This window comes from Hippoglossus hippoglossus, chromosome 1, assembly GCF_009819705.1.
Source record: "Hippoglossus hippoglossus isolate fHipHip1 chromosome 1, fHipHip1.pri, whole genome shotgun sequence".
Classification (NCBI taxonomy): domain Eukaryota; kingdom Metazoa; phylum Chordata; class Actinopteri; order Pleuronectiformes; family Pleuronectidae; genus Hippoglossus; species Hippoglossus hippoglossus.
Window position 1 is genome coordinate 24,733,600 of NC_047151.1, and position 26,512 is coordinate 24,760,111.

The window sequence follows — 26,512 nt, forward strand, 5'->3', positions numbered from 1 at the left end:
AACAGCACCCGCTGGATGATGAGTGCAGTGGTGGAGAGACGGGCTGCGCTGACAGCCGAGGTGTAAGGAGGTGAAAAACAGCTACAGAGGTGAGACGGAGGCGAAAGTGTTGAAGAAACTGCTGAACAGAAAGGTCAGTGATCACAGGGAGACACACTGAGACAGATCCTACCGTCTTCTTTGGTCCGGAGCAGGATGGGGCTGCTGAGAGGGCCGTCGCCGATCTGTGTGTAGGCCAGAACCTGCAGCACGTACTCCGTGTATCGCTGCAGGAGCCTGAGGAGCAGCGACACGTTGCCTTCTCCCTCTGTCACCTGAACACTAGGAGGAAGGTCTGAGTCCTTCTCACTGAAAAACACCTGAACACAGACACACACGGCAACAAGTTACACACAAATCCACGTACACAATCACAGATTACAAACGATTACATTTGTGATATTCTATACTTTTGTTATTGTCAACAACTCCCATAGAGAACAGAACCAGCAGCGAGTTACTCTCTCAGTAATTTGAGTTTCTTACTCGTCCCAGAGTCTGTTTGTTTCCAACTAAGACATAAATCTTTAAAGCTGCTATAATACTAACAATGGCTCCTTGGACGCGGGAGAGGTCACTTGTTGGGATGAACCCACAGACAATTATCTCCACAGTTCCTCACAGTTGTGCGCAGCTTTGTTTCATTTCTCAGCCCATTGTTTTTGCTACATGATTCCACTGTTTCGGTTCAGTCTGGATACGTACGGCGTGGTGTTTGGCCAGGGAAGACCAGAGAGGTAGGTGTGACAAAGCTCTAAGAGTCCACTGCCCAGCTCACCAAACAGTTTACCATTTCCCAAAGTTGGAGAAAGCTGTATTGCAACTTTTCAGTCCATTATTGTCATTCATATCCATGTAACTTTCCTGTTTTGGTTGACCTGCGGTGTGTATAATGTGGCTTTTAGACGGGTAGGATCAAACAGGTGGGTGTCTTTAGTGAAACGGCCAGAAACTGAGCTGAAAGGAGAAGCTAGTAATGGACTCGTATTCCCAGGATAGGCCGGTACATGAGTACAAATGAATGTTGCTGGATGTGTAAACACTATTTCAGTCAGTTACCTCACATTTGAAGTGTTTATTAGCAGCAGAACATACTTGGAGTTCGGCCTCTAGGCTGCGACCTCATCCCTCCCAGAGACATGATTATATAGAGATAATGGGAAGTGAGGAGCAAAAATCATTATATCATACTAAATCGACAGGCACAGCAATACTGACCCGGGGCAGCGGAGGCACTGACGAGCAAAGGGAGAGATGGAAAATATTTGCAGCTTAAATAGACCAACGCACTGGGAAGGGTGTGTGTGATGGAGGACCGTGCAGAGAGGTCACATGACTGGATCAAGGCAGCTCGAGTTAACTGAACAAGCGTCGCTCCTTTACCGATTTCATAAGGTGATGGTGCTTCAGTGCTTAAACAGGTGGTAGATGCGAAAAAAACAAACTCTCAATCAATAATAAAAGGTGTATTTGTTGAAAAGTATTTATAGCATTTGAAGGTGCATGTGGAAGTGATTCAATACAGGGGCCGTGTTCATGGCGCTGGAGTCACACACACATGCCTCAAAGGGTTTCACAGTATGAAGGAACGTGTCAGACAGTGCGACGGTGTGGCTCACTGATGTATTTTTGACAACAGCGGAGGATGGCAGGCACAGAGGAATGGGTGATATCAGCTTTGGCAAGAGAAGACTTCGTTTTTTGGGTCTTTTCATACAGAATATTACCACATTTTAACTGAAACATCCATTAAAAAAAAAAATCTCCAGCGCCCACATTTTAAAAATACAAATCAGCACACACCGTGCTTTCACGGGCACCGGGATCCAATTTGAATGCGTGTCAATAACTGTTCTTTCCTGTTCGTTCTCTCTCTCTGTTTTTCATGTTCAAGAACTCGCTGCCCCTCGCTAAATCATTCTGAAGGGAAAATGTCAGCTCTCGAGTGTCTAAAAAGAGAAATAGCCGCGTGGCAGGAGGCTGGAGAACGACATCTCGGGAGGGGATGGAAGGTGCTGAAGAGCCGCTGCTGGCAGCCACTTCTCATCTATTAGCATGGTTGGCATGTTGCTCGGCGTGAGGCTCAGGAAGGCAGGAGAGAAAACACACAGATGGGGAGTGTGATGTGCTTTGGGGATTGGGCGCATCATATGACCTGAATTTTGTGTTTTTTAAAATACAGGATGCTGCTGGTTTTTAATCACACAGCCAAAGCCTGTTTTCCTCTCTGTGTGAATTTATCTAGAAGACGACCAAATTGAGGATAAGCCCCCCCCCCCCCTCCCCTTTAAAGCTTTGTTCTGCTGTGTTTTGTTTGAGTGGCGATTAAGAGCCGTACTCAATGGCACTTTTATGTTGGGAAAAATATTTTGCATGAGGTTTCTCTTTATTAAATCTTCCGTTCTAAAGATGTCGAAGGGGGGCTGCATTTGCACCGCTGAACGGGAAAAGCAATATTGCAAAAATACAGACAACGGGTACTTGTCTCCTCTTTATTTTAAAATCAAACAGGGAAGTGGAGTACATTATAATAAATCCCTGGAGGGGCTGCGTGGGAGCTCGCAGAAAGCAAGTGGAACTACACTGGGTGTGAAAGAAGGGGTGTGACTGCCAGTAAGTGGTGCACTCAGGCAAAAATGAGTGCACCTTTCACTTCGCCATGTATTTAATCCAGCTTTTTTTTCATTTTTTAGAAGCCTGCACATCAGAGAATGTCATTTCGTCACCGTCGGCGGTTTCAGCAAAACTCAATTCTCCAACTTGGTATGGAAATGAAAGGAAAGGATGAGCTATGAGTTGGCAGACGTGGATACATGTGTAGGCTTAAGTGGGTCGCAAGTCCGGACTTAGATACTGATGCAGGAGCGTATTCAACTCCTGTGTGCACGTACGCTCAACACACCACAGGCTCCTGACTAAACTTCTGCTCATGTTTCAGAATTCTAAAAACAAAACGCCCTCCAGAGCCAGCGGGCTTTATGGATTATTCTCTTTTTATTCAGACACACGTGTAAATCCAGCCATTGTTTCTACTACGACATGAGACAAGCTGTTTTATGAAAGAGTATTAAACATGAAAGCCTCGCTCATCTGCATGACCCCCCCCTACTCCTTTACCCCCCGGATGCTTATAAAGGAAGAAAACATAAAACTGCAGCAGTTACAGGATGTTACATCATATTTGTGCTATATCAGACATTTGTGTGTCCATGTCAGTGTGCGTCTGTGTGAGTGTGTGTGTGTGTGTGTGTGTGTGTGTGTGTGTGTGTGTGTGTGTGTGTGTGTGTGTGTGTGTGTGTGTGTGTGTGTGTGTGTGATGGAGTTGGGGGAAGTGGTAATGGACTGAGGGAGTCGAGTGAAACTGTTAGGATGGAATGGGGCGGTGTGTGTGTGTGTGTGTGTGTGTGTGTGTGTGTGTGTGTGTGTTGAAGAGTTTTAAACACCTTATATCCAAGTATGACTCCATTTTTCTGAGCCCGGGGGAGAGGAGACCATTTGAGCAGGATCTGGGTGGAACTCACTGCCTCAGCAGTAACATTCATCGGAGATCCAGCCGGAACTAGAGAACACACACACACACACACACACACACACACACACACACACACACACACACACACACAGAAAGAGAGAGAAAGAGAGAAAGCTCATTGCTACTTGCTCTCTAAACCAATCTTTGATTTTATCTAAATCATCTCCATCTTCTCCTCCCTCTCTCCATCAATCTTACCCTCACTGGAATAGAGGGAGTGTGCAGAGATATGAGGCGGCTCTATTGGACTCTAGCATACAGGAGACAGGAGTGAATGTTCGTACCGGATTCTGCCGTCTTTGCAGCGATGGTGTTACTCCAGGGTCCAGGTCCTATGGAGTTGTAGGCCTGTATCTGAACCTGGTACTGGGTCCAGGGATTCAGGCCCTCTATCGTGGCCTCAGCGGTTTCCCCTGCTCCCTCGGCATCGTCCATTCTGTCCTCCCCCTGCCCGTCCGTCCTCCACACACGCAGCCGGTAGCCCACGGTCTCTGGGCTGCTGTTGTACTCCGACTCAGGAAGAGGCTGCAGGGTAAAGACGAGGTGGGAGAACAAAGAGCAGATTAGAATAAAGTGCATCCTCTTGTTTTATTTGTATATAACACCAAATCACAGCTTACATTATCTCAAGGTTCTTTACATACTGAGGCGAGGACCTTAGATAATAACGTCTCAAACAACTTTTTACTTCTGCAAAGACCCAGAATATTGTTATTTATCTGACGTGTCAAACTCTGAAGTACATCCTAAAAACCTTCTCCTCTCTGACATCCCATCTCCTGATCCTTCTCTCGCCAGCTTCTCCCCCCCCCCCCCCCGCTGTCATCCTCTTTAACGTGCTTCCCCTCTCATTTCCTGTCACCCCCCCCCCCCCTCCCCCTCCCGTCACCTCATCATCTCTGCCTGTGACCCACCGTGTCATTATGCATTACAGCCCCAGTCACCTAAATTCAGCGCCTTACAATCATTTCAACAGGAGCGTTTAGTTTGCTCACAGTGTGTAAATCCACAGTATTAGATCTTAACCAACAATGTACAGCGGTGGCTCGGTGCCGTGCAACAGATAAGGTCGTGAGACACCCAGTCATTTTAAATACCCCAGTGATTTAGCCCAGCTTAGCATTTAGGAGCCATAATACAGAATGTCACATTAGCTTTATTACCCTTAATATGCAGCTTAGAATAATAGCCTTAGCTGAAACCATTGTGATGGTTCCACTACAGCAGCAGACCTAGCATGCTGTAGCTCAGGCTGGGCACTAACATGCAGGTGAAATCCCATTAGCATGCTGCATAGGTAGCCCGTAGCGCCTCAGTGTCTGTGTCTGATTTGACAGGCTCTTTTTCTCATTCCAGCTCTTAAATGGAAAACTACTCTGCCCTCCATTTATGTTATAATAGAAGAGGGGAAGGGGGGAGAGGGGGGGACGGAGGGCAGGAACAAGAGCAAAAAAGAAAAGACAGTGAGGGGAAAATTATATTGCAGTTTGTGCTGCAAGCAGTCCGCAGGGTGAAGGGGGAATGTGACAGATTAGTTTTAGCACTGATAACCAGGAGAGACACTGATTATAGGCTGTCATCCACTCAAGCTGTTCAGTCCTGCTGCTGGAGAGCACACGTGCACGCGCGTACACACACACACACACACACAGAGAGCAGGCGCACGGAGATGCAGAGCGAAGGATCACAAAAGAAAATCCCCTTCAGTCAAATTAGCACTGTTTGAAGAAGTGTAACGGGGCGAGGAGCAAGGTTTTACAGTTTTAGAGTGGTGTGTCTGTGTGTGTGTGTGTGTGTGTGTGTGTGTGTGTGTACCATCCAGCTGAAGCGCAGACTGGACTGTGTAGCAGACAGCAGGGTGAGGTTAGAGGGGTGCGTGTCAGGTGCCGCCTGCAAGGTCTGAATCAGCCTGGAGGGGGCGCTCAGGGGACTGGCTCCGACAATGTTCACCTGACGTATCCTGAACCTGGAGAGGAAACAAAAACAAGTTAAAGTTGAGTTTATTTGTCATGAGGGGAACCAGCCACCCTGAAAACTGTAGTATAATGTCCACTGTGGGAAAGTAACCACTCTGATAATGTCACAGCGATCCAGTCGGGCTCGGAGAATAAAAGTTCATCACATAAAGCACGAATTACAAAGCAGAGGTGTAGAGTTTAAAAGTCACCGCTTCATTAGACAATGATGATAAATGTTATGATAGAACAGATACACTCTAAGTTAAAGGGGGGGGGGGGGTCCACTGGTTTAAAACGTGGAGTAACTTTTCACTGTGACCAAAACATAAGTAATTTCAAAACAAAACAAGTTGGACATTGGGGTGAAGTTCCCAAGCTGACCAGTGAATGGTCAGCTTGGGAACTAATATTTCCAGTATCCTGATCATAAAAGTACTGTAGAGATCCGCAACACACTGGAATAGAGGCAATCAAAATATAACACAGGTCAACAAGACAACCACACGTCACACTGATAGTGAAGAAAGACTATTTTTGAGTATTTGGTTTTATTTCTAGTAAGATCCTCTGTGTTATTTATTACAGAACATAATAAAAATAAAAAACATTTTACACTATGGCATCCTTCAGGTGAAACTCTTCTCAAGGGGATTTCTGCAAAAAAGCCACTGATGCATCGTTGAATTGAATTAATCCGAATATCAGTCAGAAAAAAGGGCCATAACCTGTTGACAGACACAAACGCTCAGCCACGAGGGAGCGATTGTTGCTTTTGTCGGATCTAAATGCCTCCGTGCTTCAGTGTGGGTGTGAGTGACAAATACGTGCGGGCGTGCAGCGAGCGCGCCAGAGACTTCATCTATGACTCGTCGTCCCTGCGTTGGGAGATAGAGAGCAGGGCGTAAAGAGGAACTTAAAGCGAGGGATAAGGCACACAGACAAGTGCCTCACTTCATCTAATGTCCCAATGGTGTCGCCTGTGACAACATAATCCCAGTGAGTGCACAAAGTGTACACACACACACACACACATGCACACACACACCGCAATCCCATTTCAGATGAAGACGGAGATACAAAGAGCAAGAGGCAGAGATAGACGGATAGACTGATAAATACGGCAGAGAGATAGACATATAGATAGAGGGGGGGGGGGAGAGAGATGAGGGGGAGGCTGTTCAGAGTGGGGATAGATCACATTTACAAACTGCCGGCTCCCCATGGCCCTTGAGCAGGGATTACAGACACTCCTCTCTCCTCCTCCTCCTCCTCCTCTTTAATGCTCTCTGCTGCCCTTCCTGCTCTCTCATCGCCTTTCCTCTCTCCTCCTTCCCTCCTTCCTTTTAGCTATTTAAGATAGGGGGGGTGGGGGGGGTAATAAGGATCTGCATGCAGCAGCAGTGAAGGTGCTGACAAACAGAAAAGTCTCAGATGGAACTGTCTCTCTGTGTGTCTGTGTGATTTATCTAACTTCACCTGAGTTGAGCAATGCTGCAGATTCTCCCGGGTGTGTGTGTGTGTGTGTCTGTGTGTGTGTGGGTTGTATCACCGGACTGTGTTCTCGTGCAGGTGACCCGTGTGTGTTTGCCGCTCACCTGTACTGAGTGAACGGAGCGAGGTTGGGAATCTCCAGCGTGTCTGCATCTGGCTGGTTGTCCTCCTGGTGGACGACTCCCCACGCGTCCCCTTGTCCATCCTCCTTCACTACCTGGAAAAGACAGATGTAACACTAAGGCCCTGGTCAGACACGTCCGTCCAGAGAGATCCAATCAAAAGGTGGACAGCGTTAAGTTCGTCTGCTTCCTGAATGTGTCTCCTGCGATCACTTGTGATTGGATCCTACTTCCCCCCCTCTAGAGGCAAATCATCACGTACATCATTTGTGCTTGTGAAGATTAAAACATGTTGTTACACAGTTTACAGATGTGTCAGATTTCACTGTTTGTGTGTATCTGTGTGTGTGTGTGTGTCCCTGTGTGTTGGTATGAGAGAGAGATAGAGATAAAAGAGAGCGAGCGGAGTGAAGAGGGACTGAATGAATCAATGCTGTGTGTTTTTATTTTGTTATTAAAGATTTTACCCATTTGAAAAACAATATAGCACATGCGTCCCGACCAGTGATCGGAACTCAGGTCACATTCGGCTGCGCTCAGACCTGAACTTAGCGCTGACCACTGATCAGATCTCTCCGGGGCCGGATGTTAATCGGGGTCCTACACACGCACCTGTCCTTCTACGATCCATCGAGATATCGCCGTCTTCCCGTCAGGACCCGGGCGGAACCGCAGCGTCGCCGTGCGAGGGCTGATGTTGGAGATGACTAAGTTGGACGGAGCTCCGGGAAGTTCTACAGATAGAAAACAGAGAGAATCCTTCCTTACTCAAAGCTACAACTGGAACAAAGAGTAAGAAAATCCCTTGAGAATTTTGCCAGTGCAGCCAACACCGGCAGGTCACCATCATACCTTTTTATAGGTATATAAAATATTTACAGTCCTAAATCTGTGGGATTGTTGCTCCCACAATAATGTTATTTATGAAAAGAAAAATAGTCCGCACTGCATTATTGATGTTTCAATAGTAGGTTACACTTTCTTTAAAATAAGAACCACCTCAGGTAGCTGGGGCTGCAGGAACCAGGTAAAATAGATATTTTTATAAAGACCAGTGTGTTTTCTTTTTACAGTTCTGTGAATTATTTTGAATAAATGAATCAAGACAATGAACAAAACAAATGATATTTTACTGTAGAGATTTTTCCATGAATGGATAAATATGATTAAAATGCCCAAATCTGACAAACATGGTCCGAACTGCTACATGGTTTAAAATTGACTTACAATAACAATAATAACAGAGAAGAGAAAAGGAGGAAATGCACGTCACCAATAATGAATTCAGAACAAAACAGATTTTAAGTCGGGGTGAGCTAATCCAATCCTTTTCTTTTATCCATGCTTGGTTATTATAGAGGAAAAATAAAAGATTGGTCACAGAAAAAAAAAGATGTTAATTTTACAGCCGTATCTCTCTCTCTCTCTCTCTCTCTCTCTCTCTCTCTCTCTCTCTCTCTCTCTCTCTCTCTCTCTCTCTCTCTGTCAGAGCAATTTATTTCATATTTCTGAGCTTGGCAATACAATACACTGAGATAAATCTCTACACCAGTGGAGGCGAGAGGTGAATTAAATGCACAGTTCACTAAAGTCCATTTAAGGCCAATAAATGTCTGAGTAGGCAGCAAGGCTCATAAATTATGCTTGAGCCATTATTATTCCAACATTGTTCTATCTCTGAGGGAATAATGAGTGACAGGAACCCGGGGTAATGTTGCTGAACAGCCGTGGCCGCCTGAGCAGCTCGGCCGGTCAGCGAGGAAGAGGAGCGGAGGACAATCGAGACAACAGACAAGGAGGGTATGTTCTTGTTCTTGTTGTCAGCAGGATTACGTAACAATAAATGACTGCATTTCCACGAAAACGTGCTGGAACATTGTGTTTGTTTCCCCTGGGGAACAATTCATGAATCTTAATGAAAGGCTTATTTGGAGGACTGATATTTATGAGTGTGTGTAATTTGGTGCAGATTGGATTTACAGGGACTGTCGGGCCTTGGTGGAGGTATATGTGCTGTTCTAGTCTGATCCATCAATATGTTCACCTGATCACTACAGTCCCAAACCCTGTCACTCACAATAACCAGTAAACCTTGAGAATAAATACAGCTGACACACTGTTTATCCTCATCATTAAAATCTAATGACTCTTTGTAATTCGTTGTCTCCCCACCGAAGAATCTACGAGTAAAATTTAAAAACTTTAAAAAAACAACACATTTCTTTGTGAGGATTAATTAAAAATAATTAGACAGTAACTGTCTTCCACAGCTGGAAAAGGCTGCACACTCCAAAGCACAACAATCGAGTTTCCATTAATTCAGCTTGAATGCAGAGAAAACTGCAGAATCATAGAATCAGTGACGATGACCGAGTTTCTTACTTAGCACGTGCTTCCTGTTTGATTCGATGTTTCTGTCACATTCACACTGAAAGCTGCACTGAATCATGTGAACAATCTAACATATATAACACTCAGTAGAGCATATACCTCCATTTTCCATCGACATCCATGAATGATTCTCTGGGAAATCGATAAAAAAATGTAGAGAAACACCCCCATCACACAATGTTAAGGAAAACGAGAAAAGATTCCTGGATCTGCTCCCTAATCCAGATCCACACTCAATTCTTCCCACATCCTTCCGCCAAGTTTTGTAGAAATCCATCCAGTCGTTATTTTTTGCGTAATCTTGCTTAAAAAAACCAAACAAACCAACATCACATAAACCTCCTCTGAGGACGTAAACATGTTTTAGTTTGAACTCTTCAATCAGAGCTAAATATTCCTGCTGAAAGACGGAGGCCACGTGTGACGACAGCTCGGGAGACGGAGGCAGGAAAACTCTGAAGTTTCTTTTAACCGTCAAGTCAAAAAAACAAATTAACAACGGCTTGTTTTCTGTTAATGAAATTTACATAATCAAAAGATCTAAATTGTCTCTTCAGAGCCACTTTTCAACCACTTCTCCTCCGGGTGTTGGGTTTGATGTCCCCGTGTTTGGTTTAAGTGCATCGGGTGCGATCCGCTGTAATCCATCGAATTCTGCTGCAGCATCACAAACATTCACATTTTGCTCGACGTGGCAAAACACATGTATCTGTAAAGATGGTGAATCAAACGCTGGGTTTGGAAACACATCGATTCACCGGGGGGACGTCGGGCGGGTTTTGTAGAATATCTCAGGGGGGATTTTTTTTCATTGCGACTGTATAACTCGACCGGGTCCAGTTAGTATGGAAACAAGAGAATACTTTCTTTCTGGATCCAGTGAAGTACATGTGTGCAGCAAAAGACAAATTACAGCCATCAGCTTCCATTTCTCTGTAAGTGCATACAGCAAACGTGTGAGGGTTGTAATGTGGAAATGTTGATATCAGCTGCCTTGCTCAGATGAATGACAAAATTCTCTCAACTCCATGAATACATGAATAAATAAATAAGACAAGAATCTATGCTCAGTGGATCTCTCTCTCTCTCTCTCTCTCTCTCTCTCTCTCTCTCTCTTTCCCTTCTCCCCGCTCGTTCTTTACTCCTTTTTTCTAATCTTCAGCCCTCTGTCTTTCCTTCAGTCTTTTGCTTTCATGAATTAATGAATAACCTCTGAATCTAAAAAGTGTCTGTATCCATCTTTCTTTCACTTTTTTGCGCTTTTATTTATAAATTAATAATCAGAAAATGTTAGGACAAAAAATCCTGCAGCCGCCTTTCTTTCCCTCCATTCTCCTCCACTTCCTCTCAGTCCAGGCTTTGGTCTTCTTTTTCTTCAAAGATTGCATTTATTTTCTGTGTTCCCTGTTCTTCCCTCATTATATTTCTCTATCTGTTCTCTCGTCCTCAGTTCTGTCCTTTGATTGTCTCTCTTGCCCTCTCTCTCCCATCATTCCTGCACCCCCCCCTCCCCTCCCTACACTTTGCTATTTGCAGTTAATCATCACTAATAATGATTGCAACTTGGCCTTAGTCCAGTCAAACAAACTCATCATGCATTCAGTGTGCACATAGAATACACACACACAAATAAACTGCACACTAAAGCGCTGTCTAAGATGCTGTAAATGACTAACTCTTGTGTGTGTGTGTGTGTGTGTGTGTGTGTGTGTGTGTGTGTGTGTGTGTGTGTGTGTGTGTGTGTGTGTGTGTGTGTGTGTGTGTGGAGAGGGTGTTGATTCATGGACGCACAGTTACAGCCACTTATCAGCCTGAGGAAAGACAATGGCATCGTAAGAGCTCATCAGTCATATTTACTCTGCGACACGCACACACGTACACAGCGGGGCACATGCAGAAAAAAAATCGTCCTTTAATGTCGCTGTCAGCTCCACTGTGCGTATTTATTGTACCTGGTGGGACTCCGGTGGAGATGGTGGAGGACGTGACCACGCCCCTTCCTGCGGCAGTGAGCGCCGCCACCTGGAGTGAGTATGCGGTGGTGGAGGTGAGGCCGGTCAGCTGGTACCGCAGGGTGGAGTTGGAGAGAGAGCGCTCCTCGCGACTCGACTCTTTGTCGGACACTTCCCACCACAACACGTAGCCTGCGGGGAGTAGAGCACACGCTGGGTTAATAAAGGTGTTCATAATAAAGGTAATAAGGGTAATAAAGTTGCATATAGACACGAGCAGACACACACACACACACACACACACACACATACACACACACATAATGAGATGTACCGAGCCAAGAAGGAGGGAGAGTGTGTGGGTGGGGTAACTACAGTCGAATCCCTGTCTGTCCCTTCGCATCTTCACAGTCATGCATCACACTCCACCACCTCCAAACGTGTGTGTGTGTGTGTGTGTGTGTGTGTGTGTGTGTGTGTGTGTGTGTGTGTGTGTGTGTGTGTGTGTGTGTGTGTGTGTGTGTGTGTGTGTGTGTGTGTGTGTGTGTGTGTGTGTGTGTGTGTGTGTGCGCGCGCTGCCACTTGTGTGTAACGCCCTGGAGAGAGTGAATGGTCCCGCATCTGTCTCCTTGCTCACCAGGTGCTGGATGAAAAAGCAGGTTGAGGAGAAAGGAGTAAATGTGCAAGGTGACCTTGATTTAATAACAATTTTCCCACTCCGGAGTGTGAAAGCTGACTGTAAAGGTGCAGCTGCCTGGTGCTGTTAGACTGTGCTCTTGTTGTGCAGGTGCCTGACGAATGTTTGGACATAATCCAGCTACGTCAACACACAGACACACACTCATTCACACATACACGTACACACAATGTGGGGTAATCGCTTAAAGGTTGGCCATTTAGGATTTTATAGCCAGATTTTGTTGTATATATTATTTAAAAATTGTTTACCTTCACACCATGTTGCCTGAGAGTTATAGTTTTGGGACATGTTCCATTGACTGTGTATAAAAATGGATGCAGACGCCAGGTCCGGAAAAGTGAAGCTAATGAGGATGTGCCCGGAACCTGTCTTCTCTCAAATGACCAGCAGGGTCATGTTTCTTTTCATCTATAAGAAGATGACTCTTCTTCTCACTGGATTTGAAACATCAGTAAATGGTTTCCTCAAGAGTTTATGATCAAAACAGCATGATGTTCATTTAGAAAATTAGGGTCCCACTTCGAGTCAAATAGACCATAAAGCAAAACCCTGCAGCTCTCAGTCAGGCTCACGCCCCCCCGCTCTTCCAAATATGGCTTCTTCTAGTTCCACAAAACCAAGATGGCACTCAACAATATATCAAACTCTGATGGGTGATGTCACGGTGGATTGCCACTTGGCTCTTACCAGTAACGATGCCGTTCCTGTCTTCAGGCTCCGTCCAGCTGACTCTGAGGGACGTGTCTAAGATTTCAGTGAAGCTCAGATGGCGAACAGGTCCAGGTGCTGAAAGAACACATCATCAGATATTAGTGTTATTATTTAGGTCATATTTTGAGTATTTAATTTTATTTCAGATTTTAGACGAAGCTCCCAGCACTCACACTCAGCCCATTACCTGCTGCTCTTCAACCTCCCACACCACCTTGTAATCACATCTGCATTGACCACCACACGCATATTCAGGTGCACGCATGCCTGTCGTTTCTCATTTCATCCAGGGCTCTCTAACCCCTCTCCCTGCAGAGCGATTAAGCTATTCATCTGAGACATTCAATAACACTTGCACACAAACACACACACACACACACACACACAAACTCCTTCCTTACCAACGGTGGACTGATGCCAACCAAGAGTGAACCACTATTTTTAGTCGTTTTGATGAAAGAAGAAAAGTTATTAAACCTTCTCTTTCGTAATATATTTGTAGAACTGCTTTTTCAATCCTTTTCTTTTTCAGATAAAAAGGGAATTGCCCACGATTATAACAAATATATATATATATAGCATTATATAAAATACAGAATATAACTGCTGATTGCACTGGGAACTCCTCACAGTATCTTTTCAGGAATCGCTTTGTATGTGAAAATCCTCAGACTCTCACAAGGATTAAACCATCGTCCGACGTCCGAGCTTTCCTCCAACACACCGAGTTATTTGGTCAGAGACAGTTAGGCTCAGAATCTTCGAGTTCTTCACTCTTTTCATCTCGATGTTGGAATTAACCAAGGACTGAACCTCCAAACTTCAGAGCGATGTTAAAACACCCGGAGCCATTTGGTCAGACACTCCTTTGCTTTTTCTTTGAGCTGTGTTTCTTAGACCTTTTGTGTCCTTCCTTGGAAGTCGGACATCAAAATCCAATCAGTTACTTGAGGGCTGAACCCAGATCCTCAATATTTCATTTTATTTCTTCTTTTGGGGGATAATTCTTTGCGTTATTAGACAGAGACGGTGGAGAATGACATGACATGTAAAGGGATGACATGCAGCAAAGGGCCTGGGCAGCTGCTGGACGGATTCAGCCTTGATGGTGTAACATCCTTATCCAGGTGAACCACAGGGAGGTCCCACAACCTGAAAGATTTAACAGTCCTCTGACATTCGGAGACATTTGGACACTTATGAGCTGCATTTGTTGGAGCCCTCGAGTCTTCACTCAGGGAGTTGAGCTTCAAAATTCACTGAGCCTCATAAAAATTGAAGCCTAGAACTTCCAAGCAGTCGTCTAACAAGCTGAGCTATTTGGTTAACAACTGTTCCACCCTATGTCTTTGACTTCTTTCCTTTGGGTGCTGTCCAGAGGAAAAACCCTGGCAGATCATCGTGGCCAAGTGGAAAGGCACTGGAGTGACTGGACAATTCACAAGTTTTACTGTTGTAGGTTTAATCCTGCGGCAACTCATTAAACTTTGATGTCCTGCACCCGGAGGAAACGCTCAGAGGCTGAGAGGACTGTTTGGTAGCTTTGGCGTTGTGGGTTCGACGCCTGAGTTTTGAAGTCCAATATCCACAGATCGTCCAAGTGTCTCTCTTCAGGGAATAGGTGGACAACTTCCTCTACAAAATAAGTTTTGAGTCTGATCCTCATGAGACTCAGTGAATTTTATACCCAGAAGACTGTTGGAGGAAAGCTACCTCTGTGAAAGGGACTTGCTCACATCGTGTGTTTATTCCTAACTGTAAGCCTCCAGTGATGCAGTACCCTCCTGCTGCTTGTTTTTTTTACCAGTGTCCTTAAAACACCATTTCCTTTGTATTTAAGTAGAGTGGTTCCTTCAGGGTAGTGTGAGGCTACAACCACACACCCTGCACATGTGCTTCCACTGATCATGTATGTGCAGGTGTAAACAGGAAGCTGTGGATTGTTTACATCCAGAAGACAGAGCAGGGATTTCCTTTCTTGGACCGATGAAGAGGTGGAATTCTTACTGAATGTAAGTGCTAGCAGTGTTTCCTATTCAATGCTGGTGGTGGAGTAGTGAGTGATAAGACCCAATCAGGCCCCGGGTCCGGCATCATCAGGATGCAGGCGACTGCATCACCATTTCCAAATCAGTCTCAGCCTCCGTCAGTCCAGATTAAAACCCAGCCCTGGATTTGTCAAACAGTGTTTCCAAGGTTCTGTCCTCAGTTTTAGGGGCTTGAAAAGTAGCATGGACAGGAGGCATAAACATAGTGTAATGCATTTTAAAACCAAATAGTTTAAGTGTGGATGTGGCCTGAAAACCTGCCTCAGGCTGCACATAATTCACACTGTGCAGAAACAATGTTTGTGAATGAGTCTCCAGCCTGCAGAGGCAGAGTATGAAATGTGATGTGTGCAGGGCCCCAATGTGGATAAAATTAAAATACATTACAGAGTTATAGAGTTTGAGACATAATTACAGCATGATTTAAAGAATGAGTGAGAGTGGACCTAAAAAATGTGCCCCGCTAGCTCACTGGTCCACAGTGTGTAATGACTGAGAAGTCCATCATTGGGGACACACACACACACACACACACACACACACACACACACACACACACACACACACACACCTATCATCAAGCAAGAATTACACCCGCCGTTAACCCTGCAACACGCCCAGCACCCAATCAATACCTGGTCTCAGCTGTGTGTACATGTGCGAGTGTGTGTGTGTGTGTGCATGTGACGTGTGTTAATGCGTGTGCGTGCACTTGGCTTCTAATATCTCTTTCCCACTCGATAATTGCTGGCTGGTAATAATTGCTTGTCTGTCTGCCTACAGGCTGTTGTGTTCATTTGACGATGCCACTGTGTGCATGTGTACTCGCGACTGGGAGCGGCCGCTATTATGTTTATCCGTGGAACAGTGGGCTATAAACGCCAACATACGAATCAATTCCCTTTAAAAAGACACAGAGGAGGGGAAACTAAGAAGAAAGAGATTAAATAGGAGAGAAACTAAAGTAAGAGCCGAAGAGAAGGCAGGGGGTGTTGGAGAGTGGATGTTGCGTAAGCAGCTGTGTATCACACAGATCCAAACAGAGCAGGTCAATACATTTCCATTATTATTCATAGGAAAGGCTGATAGAGTGATATGTTCTGGCATTATTCAAATTGAAGTGTGTGTGTGTGTGTGTACTCACTGTCCTCGTGTGTCTGCAGCATGGTGGGCGAGCTGCGGGGGCCGTCTCCAGGTGTTGTGAAGCAGAGGGTGGCGCCGAAGTACCAGGTGAATTTCTTAAGCCCGCTGACGAGTCCCGTGTGGCGTGAACCCGGGTAGTCCGGCGTGATGGTCACGACGATGACGTCCTCCGGGGACTGCTCGGGCCAAACCAGCAGCTGAGTTCGACAAGAAAGATTTATCGTTGTTGACATCTCGGTTACAAATAAATATTCATGCCAGCTAATCTGTTTGTTGTGTGTTTCCCGTATTTGTTTAGTCATGAATCTGACTCAACGGCATTAGCTCCAGGCTACTGAATTCAAATCTTATTATTCAGGCTGCGTTTATGAGACAAAACTTATTTCTGCAGGAGTTTGAAACAAAGTGAAGCTTTTCGAATTAGGCTGATACACAAGGGTGTTGTTGTCATTTAAGTTTAAAACCAAATGGTTTTCACACAGTTGTCAAAACAATATTCGTGTTTCATTCCCTGGAAAAATAACAAAAAACCAAAAACGTCTGCATCCCCAATATATTCAAATTTAAGGATTTATTTACATATAGATGTTCCACTTAACATACATTTCTACCACCAGGCCATTATCAGTCATAACACTAAGATCTCAGTCCGACTAAATGCTTCATCAGAAGTGAACCTGTCTCCACTGTGGGACTTGATTTGTATTCCGAGCCACGGTAGTTTTTCTTTGTGTTGTTGCTTGGGCCACAGAAACAAACAGTGAAGAGCGTACACCTACATATTCATAATGAGAGATGTAAGCCAGGGGCCACTCTAAATACGGTACACATATTTAGAGCATGAAGAAATTACTGGCTAAGTAACTTTCCGCCAAGTTTTCATCTGAATTAAGCAGAGCGATGGGTGAGTGGTGTGTAAATACAGGCTGTTTACAGACCAGCTTTATATGATAATTGAATTCAAAACGTCTCTTTAATAGCATATTGTCGGTGGGCGTGCATTAACATATATTTGTTATTGCTGCATTTGCCTGTAGGTGTGAAAAGAGAAAAGCTTCTGTTTACATCAGAATTAATTTAAAATTCAAAAACTGACCTGTATGTCTCACGTCTCACAGCTCACACGCTAACGTTCTCAGAAATGTCCTCTCAGTGTCAGTTTGTACTGTGTTGATAAGGTATTCGGCTCGTTTCTACGGGCAGCGCCGCTGAAGTCAGACACACTACAGGGACTGTCCATATCATTACAATACATCAGCTGCCTCCAACTTTGTGAACATTGTGAAATTGTTACGACCCCGCAGGACTTGGGGTTAACTCAAGACGACGGCTGATGGGGCGAGACAGAACTCTGGAGACAGTGACCCAGAGCTCACTGTCTTTTTTTACCTAGGACACTTTCTAATAACTTCAGAACTGAAACCATACGACAGCGTCTGGCCGAGCTCGGAGCGCGGCTGGAGCTCAACAGACCCCATCGACCACCAGCCCGCGTCGGGAAGTACGGCTGAAAAGAGCGAGTAATCCATAACCTGGTCACACAGTCTACCTGCACATTGGTTAGAGAAGCAAAGTCCAGACACAGCAAGGACTGAATTAACTGTTACCAGGGGAACGAGGAGAAGGAGCTCAGCATTTGAAAGTAGTGAGACGGGTAGATTTTGTTTGTGACATAACAGAAACAGAACAAAGTACAGATGTGTTCTGACTAGATTGTGTTTTAAAAGAGCGTCTTCCACTGCACCTGCTTGTTTTTAGATTTTAACATTGCAGTTTATTAGGACCAATCTTACACCTTGTTATGTAAAAGTATGCGATCAGCCAACCATGTGGCAGAGACATGTCAGCAGCTTCACTTAATGTTCACATCAATCATCAGTGACGTAGACTGTGGCGTTAATGTTGGTGCCAGACAAGCTTTTTCTACAACTGATGATTTCCTGAGATTCTCACACACAACAGAAAAGTGTGAAGAACATCCAGTGTGGATGGAAACGTTATGAGTGTGGCGACTTTTTTAGCTTTCACGAGCCAAAACTTCCTTCAGGGTTTTTAAAGCAAAAAGTTAACAGCATTTGTGGTATTTTTCAAAGTATTTAAAGTAAAGTATGTACTTGCTTTTGCAGACCATTGAGGTACTTTCTGCTATTAACAGAATCTCGAAATGTCTCTGGCTTTATATCACCTCTACAACCTGCAACAGGAACCAATCAAACAACCAAAACACTCAGGTACTGTTATTAGGAAAAAGGCCGTTGATGCCCAGAGACAGTTGATTGGCTGTTTTTCTGCCTAAAGGCTGCTGCACTGCACCCAGTTAGTCGTTGTAAAATAAGGTTCTCTATTGTAATTTATTATCGGCACAGTGTATTTTGGGTGCAGTAAAAATGTGCTGATGTGGCACCCTCAAGCTCCTGGTGCTGGTCCACTGTTTAAAGGGAGCTGGGAAGACTGGCTCTGCTGTTGCTATAGAAACGTGCGCGTTCTGATTGCGATGGATTCGCAAAATCGTGACGGAGAAGGGACACGGTACGGTGCCGTCCTCAGAAGAACTGGGTCCAGAGAAGGGACAACACAACACTTCTGTTGAGACATGTGTTATAACGTTTTCTTTATATGTTCATGCTTCATAATTTACTGTAAACACACTTGTAAGTGAAGGTACAGAAGTTAACGAGGTTTCACCTTTCATCCGAGAGGTTTCCTCTGTTCAGAGACATAAAGCACATATCATAACCTGGATGCCTGAGAATCTCTACTGCACATACAACCTCTTTTATACGGAAGGCAAACCTTGAGAATGGAATCTGTTTAATTCGAAACTATTGCTCTTCTTTGTCAGTATATATTATTGACTATAACTAAGCGATAAAGATTACAACCGAAGTGCGTGTCAAGGACATTTAAGTGGAAGACTCGCCAGAACTGGCTCTCAGTCTGTTAATCAGTTTTCAGCCATGTTATTAAGGGTATTGTATATATTCACTGATCTGTGGGGGGGGAATGAAATGAGGCTTTGCTCCATGTCCTCTTTTAATTAATATCATTATCTACTGTCCTCTAACCAGCACAACACACCCAACACGACCCACAGCCACATGTGCTGCGCCGGTGAAAGGCTCCACTGATGTGAAGTGGAAGCGCCTGCAAACACAGACAACATCAGACAGCCACATCAAACGGATGGGGAAAAAAAAACATATAGTATTTATCAACTAACAAAGACACAAACATCCAGACTCTCTAAAACACACACACAGAGCCAGTGACGCACAGCCAGAATATGATGTGTTTTCTTTGTCATGTTAATCAGTTCCTCTGGGTTTGGTTGGCACAGGGAAAGTGAAGAATAAATCAAAAAGCAGAACTAGTACATATGGATCACTCACACTATTCAGCCCTTCGCTCTCACCCTGCCCCCCCCCCCCCATTATCCTGCTCGCAGCTCCTGTTTTCATAACACCGTCTTTTTTTTCTCCATATTTAATCCTCTCTTTTCTTTACCTCACCACACTTGACTTGGCTAAGTGTGTGGGTAAACAGGAGCAGAGCAGTGCATGACCTTTGAGCTCAAAGAGACGTTTTCCCCACAAAATGTTCCCACACACCTACACACACAAAATACGGATTGTTTTCACTATTCGATTTGTTTTTTGGTATTTTATCTTTGTATTGTTCCGGCTATATATCAACAACTCAGGGCATTTTCAAACCTGAAAGTCCAGAAAACCGAGATTCATGTCTTTCTTCAACTGTTTACATTAAATCCGGTTAGTTTTGGTTTCACACAACAATTGAGGGAGTGGACTAAAGAGTTTAGGTACGTCCCGCCGTCATCACTTAATCTGCTGCGTCTGCCTATACGTGACATTGATTGGTTTGCAGACAGGCGTGTGTCTAACCCTAACCCTAAAGTCGGACAAAACAAGGTCCACAAAAACATCCACATCCTTTATTTCATTGAACTCGACACAAATGTTTTTTTTATGTCACGAGTCTTGTGAGTCTTACCTTGTATCCCTGGTTGATGCCATTAATAAACTGCTGAGGTGGCGGGTTCCATGTGAAGCGGATGGTGGTCGAGTTGATAGCTACAACTTCCACTTCCTGCGGAGGTGCTGTGGGAACTAAACAAAGATAAACACACACACGTTGTAGTTAGAGGAAGAGTTCTCAGACACACGAGGAAAACATGACCGGTAACAAACCTGAGGCCCGAAGCTGCAGAAATCAACAGCTTTTTTAACAGAGTTCGGCTTCTTCTCCTTCATGAACTAGTGGTACTGAACCATATTTCAATATTTCCTGGTGAGACCGGGTTCATTTTTTTAATTAGAAGAATTCTGCTAAGCTTGCAGAAGCTAAATGCCAAACCCACCCCTCTGTTCCTTGCTGCTAAATGACCTAATTTCTCAATAAAATTCATCCCATCCGTTGTATTTTGCATTTATGTATTTTTCATATTATTACCTCGGGAGTGACTAAGTGAGATTAGCGTAGTGACCCGTCAGTGACGGATTCTGAACAATGGCGGTGGCTCGTGGCTGACGCATTGAATCTATTGAGCCTCTCGGGCGCTGACCTCAAGATGCCAGACAGTGGCCACAGGAAGTTAGATTCACTCAGTTGATTTGTTGGTTCAGTGCTGCAGACGTATTATTCTCCTAAGTAAGGAGCCCTGTCAACCTTTATTACCCAATTGATGTCGCTGCACGGCACATCATGATTCATTGATTGAAAAATAGAATAACGATCTGTATTAATAATTAACTTACAATGGGCACTCAAACTATTTAGTATTGCTTTTCCTGTTGAGTTGGAGAGGTCACAAGAGACATGTTTAAAAAACTGAAGTGGCGGGGGAGCAGAGAATCCTGGTTTCAACTTGTTTGTCTGGTCCAAATGCTCCAGAAGAGCTGGATCCTGACGGTAGTTTTTCATTAGGAACTCAAGGTCTTTTAATTGCTTTCTTTCAAAAAAACCACACCTCCGCTTTTCAATGTAGCCATTAGATGGACATCACTACTATGCACAAGGGAAATCTGCGTCTGGGGCGTCTGGCTCATAGAATTGAAGAACTGAACTTAATATGTGTTAAATTGGTGGAGCAGCCCTTTATCTTACATATATACCAATCTACCATCATGACTAGAATTCATTGTTTGTGGTTCGGCCCACATGCCAGAGTGTCCTTGGGCAAGACGCCGGAAGATCAAATTGCTCCTGATGGCTGTGTGTGAATGAGATGCATGATGAGATGGTATCGAGGCGCCGTGGGAATGTGTGTCAGGTCAACTGTGTGGTCGTTACTATTCGGAAAATAAACATGCAAAACATATGTGATAAACTGGGGCATTCTGAGGCAGCATGGTGGCGCAGTGGGTCGCCTCCCAGCATGAAGGTTCCCGGTTTGAAGTGCGAGTTTCCGTCTGTGTGACTTTGTGTTAAATATGTTCTCCTCATGTTTGCGTGGGTCGGATTTTCTGGCTTCCTCCCACAGTCCACAGACATTCAGGTTGGCGTTGGGTTAACTGGAGACTCTAAAATTGACTAGAGGTGTGAATGTGAGTGGTTGTTTCTCTCTGTATGTTGGTCCTGCGACAGGCTGGCGACCCATCCTCTCGTCTAATCTCAATATTGTCTATAGCAGCAGTTTTTCCTATGAAAAGTAGGTTATTTGTCTGGAGGGAGGTAAATATAATCCACCATGTTGTGTCTGGTTCTCACAAACCGGAGACATTTGCTTCATCCTTTCTAAAACGGAACCTCTGTCTCCTATGTTGATTTTCATTATACATACAGTACATCTTTATCTACCAGCTGCTTGGTGAAGAAAATGGATCCACGATGGCACTAAAGCCAGAAGGAGGAGAGAGGGGTGTGACTGGGAAATGTGTGTGTGTGTGTGTGTGTGTGTGTGCGTGTGTTTGTTCATGGGTGTATGTTTGTGGGCGCGTGTTATGGTGATCACACTGTAAAGGGATTATGCTGATGCTGGAAAGCCACAGTGTGATAATGCACTGTTGCATGATGGGAGTGCCCTTTGCATTTTATATGTGAGCCAGAGAGGCCAGACAACAGGGAGAGGAGGAGGAGGAGGGAGCGGAGACCAGAACAAGGACTGGTGACAAATGGAGGGCGAGAGATAGTGAGACAAAGAGGGAAAGTGAACCCAGGGTTGAGCGAGGGAGATTAATTGATATTAAAGATACTCCCCCGCCCCGCCACGCTGACTGTACACCTGGGGACCGGCTTCTAACCCCTCTCGGCTCCCAGCTACAGATTAAACACTGAACTCCGTCCTCTGGGGGAATCTCGTGCACGTAAAGGCAGCATGAGAGAGCGAGTGGGAAAAGAGAAACGTTATGTTAATGCCGAGTTCGACCACAGACTCTCAGAGATAGTGAGAGAAAATGTCCAATCTATCGCGGCCACTCCCATTAAACCACATTAGAATAATTAATGAGCCTAACTCCCTCTCCTGAGTCCATAAACCTGTCCTGAACTCTTGTAATAATGACTGTGAGTTTTATGTGCACATGTGGACACGTGTGTGTGTGTGTGGCTCGGCCCATCTGTAATAATGATAATTTACAGTCGGAATAAAAGTCAGGACGAAAAGAGCCTGTGTTTTAAAGGTGATTTAAACCCATGACCACTTCCTCTCGTCCTTCTTTACAGTCCTCACGTACATTCTTCCCCTTTTCGCAACCACTCCGTTGATTTATGTGCGGAGAGTTGAAAGTGTGATCCTCTGCGTAGCCATATTTACTAAAATCGAGTGTTTATTACACAATTATGTATCATATAATATATTTATAGAGCAGCATGGACACTCTGTCCCCCTGAGATGTCCCTTCGGTATGTTATAAGTCACGCCTATAGGTTCTCGTCCCAGCTGGCTGAAGCTGGTATCCCTTCGAGGCGGTGGCGGCGGCTCAGTGTTGACTTTAACGCTCGTCTGACCTGCGTTTACTGGGTTCCTCAGCCTATCACTAAAATGAAGTCTGCCAGCTTGTGGAGACGCCTCATTGCGGCTTCTCCGTCATTTCATCACCACCTAATAAAGTGAAAATCTGGTGAGAGTGACCTGCCAAGTCAACAGCGCACCCTGTGCCCTGATGGAAAAGGTCTCTGAACTGTGGGTACGTTTTTAGAGACGCCACCGTTCAAAATGCATCTTTACTCATCGCACCCGCTCTTTCTTTCAATCCTTAATCACATGAAAAGAAATGAAAACAATGTGTGTGTGTGTGTGTGTGTGTGTGTGTGTGTGTGTGTGTGTGTGTGTGTGTGTGTGTGTGTGCGTGTTGTCTTACCCCCCTGCAGAGTGTACTCGGAGACAGCGCTGCTGTAGACACCCAGGCCGGCTCCGGTGTAGGCGGCCACCTGGATCTGGTATTGAGTCCAGATGATCAGATCTTTGAGCAGACAGTAGTTGGTCTCTGGGCTGCTGATGTTCTTCTCCTGGTAGTCCCCCGGCAGCCCCGCCAGACGGTACCTGCAAACACACACAGTTACAGAAGCACACTTATAAATAGGTTGTTTATAGGAAAGCAAGTGAGAAGAGTAAGCAGGATACTTTACGAAATAGACATAAATAAATGCTTCCATCTCCACACAGGATCTCTGGAGCTCGGCCAGAGTGACCGTTGGGTTCCTGGTCCCCTCTGTCACCGAGGCTCTTCTCCCTGAATGCTTGACCAGGCGGCAAAGAGTCCCGTTTCTTCCAGACTTCTTCCATTTAAGGATAATGGCGGCCTGCCCAGATCAGACCCTCAACAAAAACCTCTGAGCTCCGTGGGCTCTTCCTTTGACTGTTTCTGCTCCGACACGCACTGTCAGCTGTGAGCCCTCACACTGATGGATGTGCCTTCCCAAATCAAGTGCAACTGATTGAATCTATCGCAGGTGGATTCCAACCGAGGCGCAGAAACATATCAAAGATGATCAGGAGAAATAGGAGGTGAATTGTAAGTCAAAGTCCACAGCAGAATAAATATGGACACATGAAAAATAGCGCGGCTGTAGCTCAGGTTTGCTCAGTGAATCAGCCCGTAAAGGTTATTGGTTCAATCCCTGACACTTTATACCCACATTTAAATAAATCCTGAATAATAAATCCAGAAATCTGTCGCTGTGGACAAACGCATGGATGTAATAAAACCAAATGCACACACAGAAATACAACCTGCCTGGAACCACTTTGCTATTATATAAGTATAAATACACTTTCTGGAATAAACAAAAACTTTACTTTTATGTCGAGAGATTTTCTGTTGGTGTGAAGTCACGTGAATCACATCGCAATCACGGGGAGAATAAAAACCTTCAGTGCCAGGTAGACATCTCAGATTAGTGCACCTTCAAAGCCTTCGCTATAGTGCATGAGATATAACTGTCTACTTAAAAGGAAATATGACCCGACGAGACGGAGGAGGTGTAAACCACTTTGCTACTGTACATATCCGAGGGAGCTGAATGGTGTCAGCGTTTAAATATGGAGCCCATTTACTGTAACAGAATATTCCAATGTTGCCCTGCCTGAGTCAGCGCTTTATCACAAATGAAAACTATATACAGACACACACACACACAAACGCACAAAGCGAGAGGGCGGGACAGGCTGACAGCAGATATCTGTAGAGGAGTTCCTCTTCTCTGCACCTGAGGAAGTGGGAGTGGGAGGAAGATACTCCCACTTTCCCAGCGAGGACAGGGTGTGAGGAACTGGGAGCTGATACAAGAAGGAGAAGGGAGAACTCAAAGGGTTTCACCGGAGGAGGCGGGAGCTCCGTGCTCCGAAGCCCAAATGATACGGTCGAGTCGTACGAGTGTGAATTTCTCTTTTCGACTGATTTCTGAAGAGGAGGCAGATAACGCCATGAATGAGGATAAAGACCTGATAACTTCTCCTGCAATTATATGCAAATCCGTGCGAGGCAGCTGATGACAGTTTGATTACACACAGTGTGTGACACTGCAGGCACACATCAAAATGAAGGACAGCGACCAAGGGCAGCCAGAGCATCTGTAAAGTGCACTTGTGTGAATGTGTGTGAATGTGTGTGTGTGCGGTTAAAATGTGTGATAACGGACAGAGAGGGGCAATGAGGAAGGAATATTTCTGTATGTTATAATTTAACTGTGGTGATTTTTAGAAAAACAACAACTTTAACTCATGATTCTTTTCATTTTGACGATGAAAACACAAAAAATTGTTGACAATTTTTGTTTTTTGCTTTTTAACTTGTCTGCATATGGTACAAATATCAAGCTTTGGTAACACAAATAACACTGATTCAAAGCTCTTTGACTGTTAATTTAGTAGCTGCAAATAAAGTGTGTTATCGTCACAGTTACTAAAATGGATCCTTAATACATTGGAATTATTTATATAATTCAGGGTTTCCCACACAAGTAGAGGAGGCAGTTAACGATCAATGATTGTGTTAAATACACAAGCAGCTCTCCTGTGCTGCCCTGAGTGACAGACACACAAAGAAGGCCGGTGTTATGCCGAGGTCCTCACCACAGGATCATACACAGCTAAAGCAGAAACTTCTGTGTTTGACGCCACGGTCGTTAGGTAATTAATGTAAAACACTGACTTCTGAGTGTCGGAAGTCTGAGTGCTGCTGAGTCCTCTGAGTCAAACAAGCAAAACCCACCTTTGTATCTGAAAAAGATGAATTCTGTGGAAATTAAAGCATTTTCATTTGAACTAGAGCAATTAGAAGATTCATTTGAGAAGTTTAAATTGGTTGAGTGTCTAGAGAGTGCTGACCTTTGAGGGAACAAAGAGCCAAAGTGTCCAAAATGGGACAAAGCCGTTCTTTTGTATAACTTTCTCTGTTGGAGTCTAGACTGCTCAACAATAGAGGCGTGATAACGAAGCTGCTAAATGGCCTTCAGCAGGCTCATTAGCTCAGAGGGCTTTATTTACCGTCTTCAATAACTCTTTACTAAATGAAATGACGTTCTGTCCCGAGGACAAAACGCTGGAGGGAGTAAACCACACAATGCAGAGAAAATAAAAAAGCTGGAGTACCTATTGTGACAGAGGCGCACTCGCCCAGCTGGCTAATGTGTTCGCAGTTACCAATTAGCCCGGTGAGGTCACGAATCCTCCATAAAATATTTTGCAGAGACATTTTCTACAAAAAATTAATGGACACCTACCACCCACTGGCATTACTATAAAGCCGAATATGCATGTGTGTGCACTTCTGTGAGTATGTATACCTGAGCACGTATCCTCGAAGGACTCCGTTGAGCTGGGGTTCCGGTGGAGGCTGCCACTGCACCATGATGGACTGGTTGGTGCGTCCGCTGGCCACAATGTTCTTTGGAGGAGCGCTGGGTGCCTCCTCCCTGAGCATCAATCTAAAACACACACACACAGAGCAGATAAGTATCATTTTG

At 44.7% G+C, this 26,512-nt stretch overlaps 1 protein-coding gene across 1 annotated transcript in view; it reads right to left on the minus strand.

The window, feature by feature from the left end:
* Positions 1–26,512, minus strand: part of LOC117765011 (protein sidekick-1-like) — a 231,940-nt gene that overhangs the window by 32,038 nt on the left and 173,390 nt on the right. The window contains 12 exon segments of the mRNA XM_034591217.1: positions 173–359; positions 3,483–3,598; positions 3,856–4,096; positions 5,387–5,537; positions 7,125–7,237; positions 7,755–7,876; positions 11,486–11,677; positions 12,873–12,971; positions 16,089–16,284; positions 20,099–20,214; positions 23,407–23,588; positions 26,333–26,473. Coding sequence (XP_034447108.1) covers positions 173–359; positions 3,483–3,598; positions 3,856–4,096; positions 5,387–5,537; positions 7,125–7,237; positions 7,755–7,876; positions 11,486–11,677; positions 12,873–12,971; positions 16,089–16,284; positions 20,099–20,214; positions 23,407–23,588; positions 26,333–26,473 — 1,856 coding nt within the window.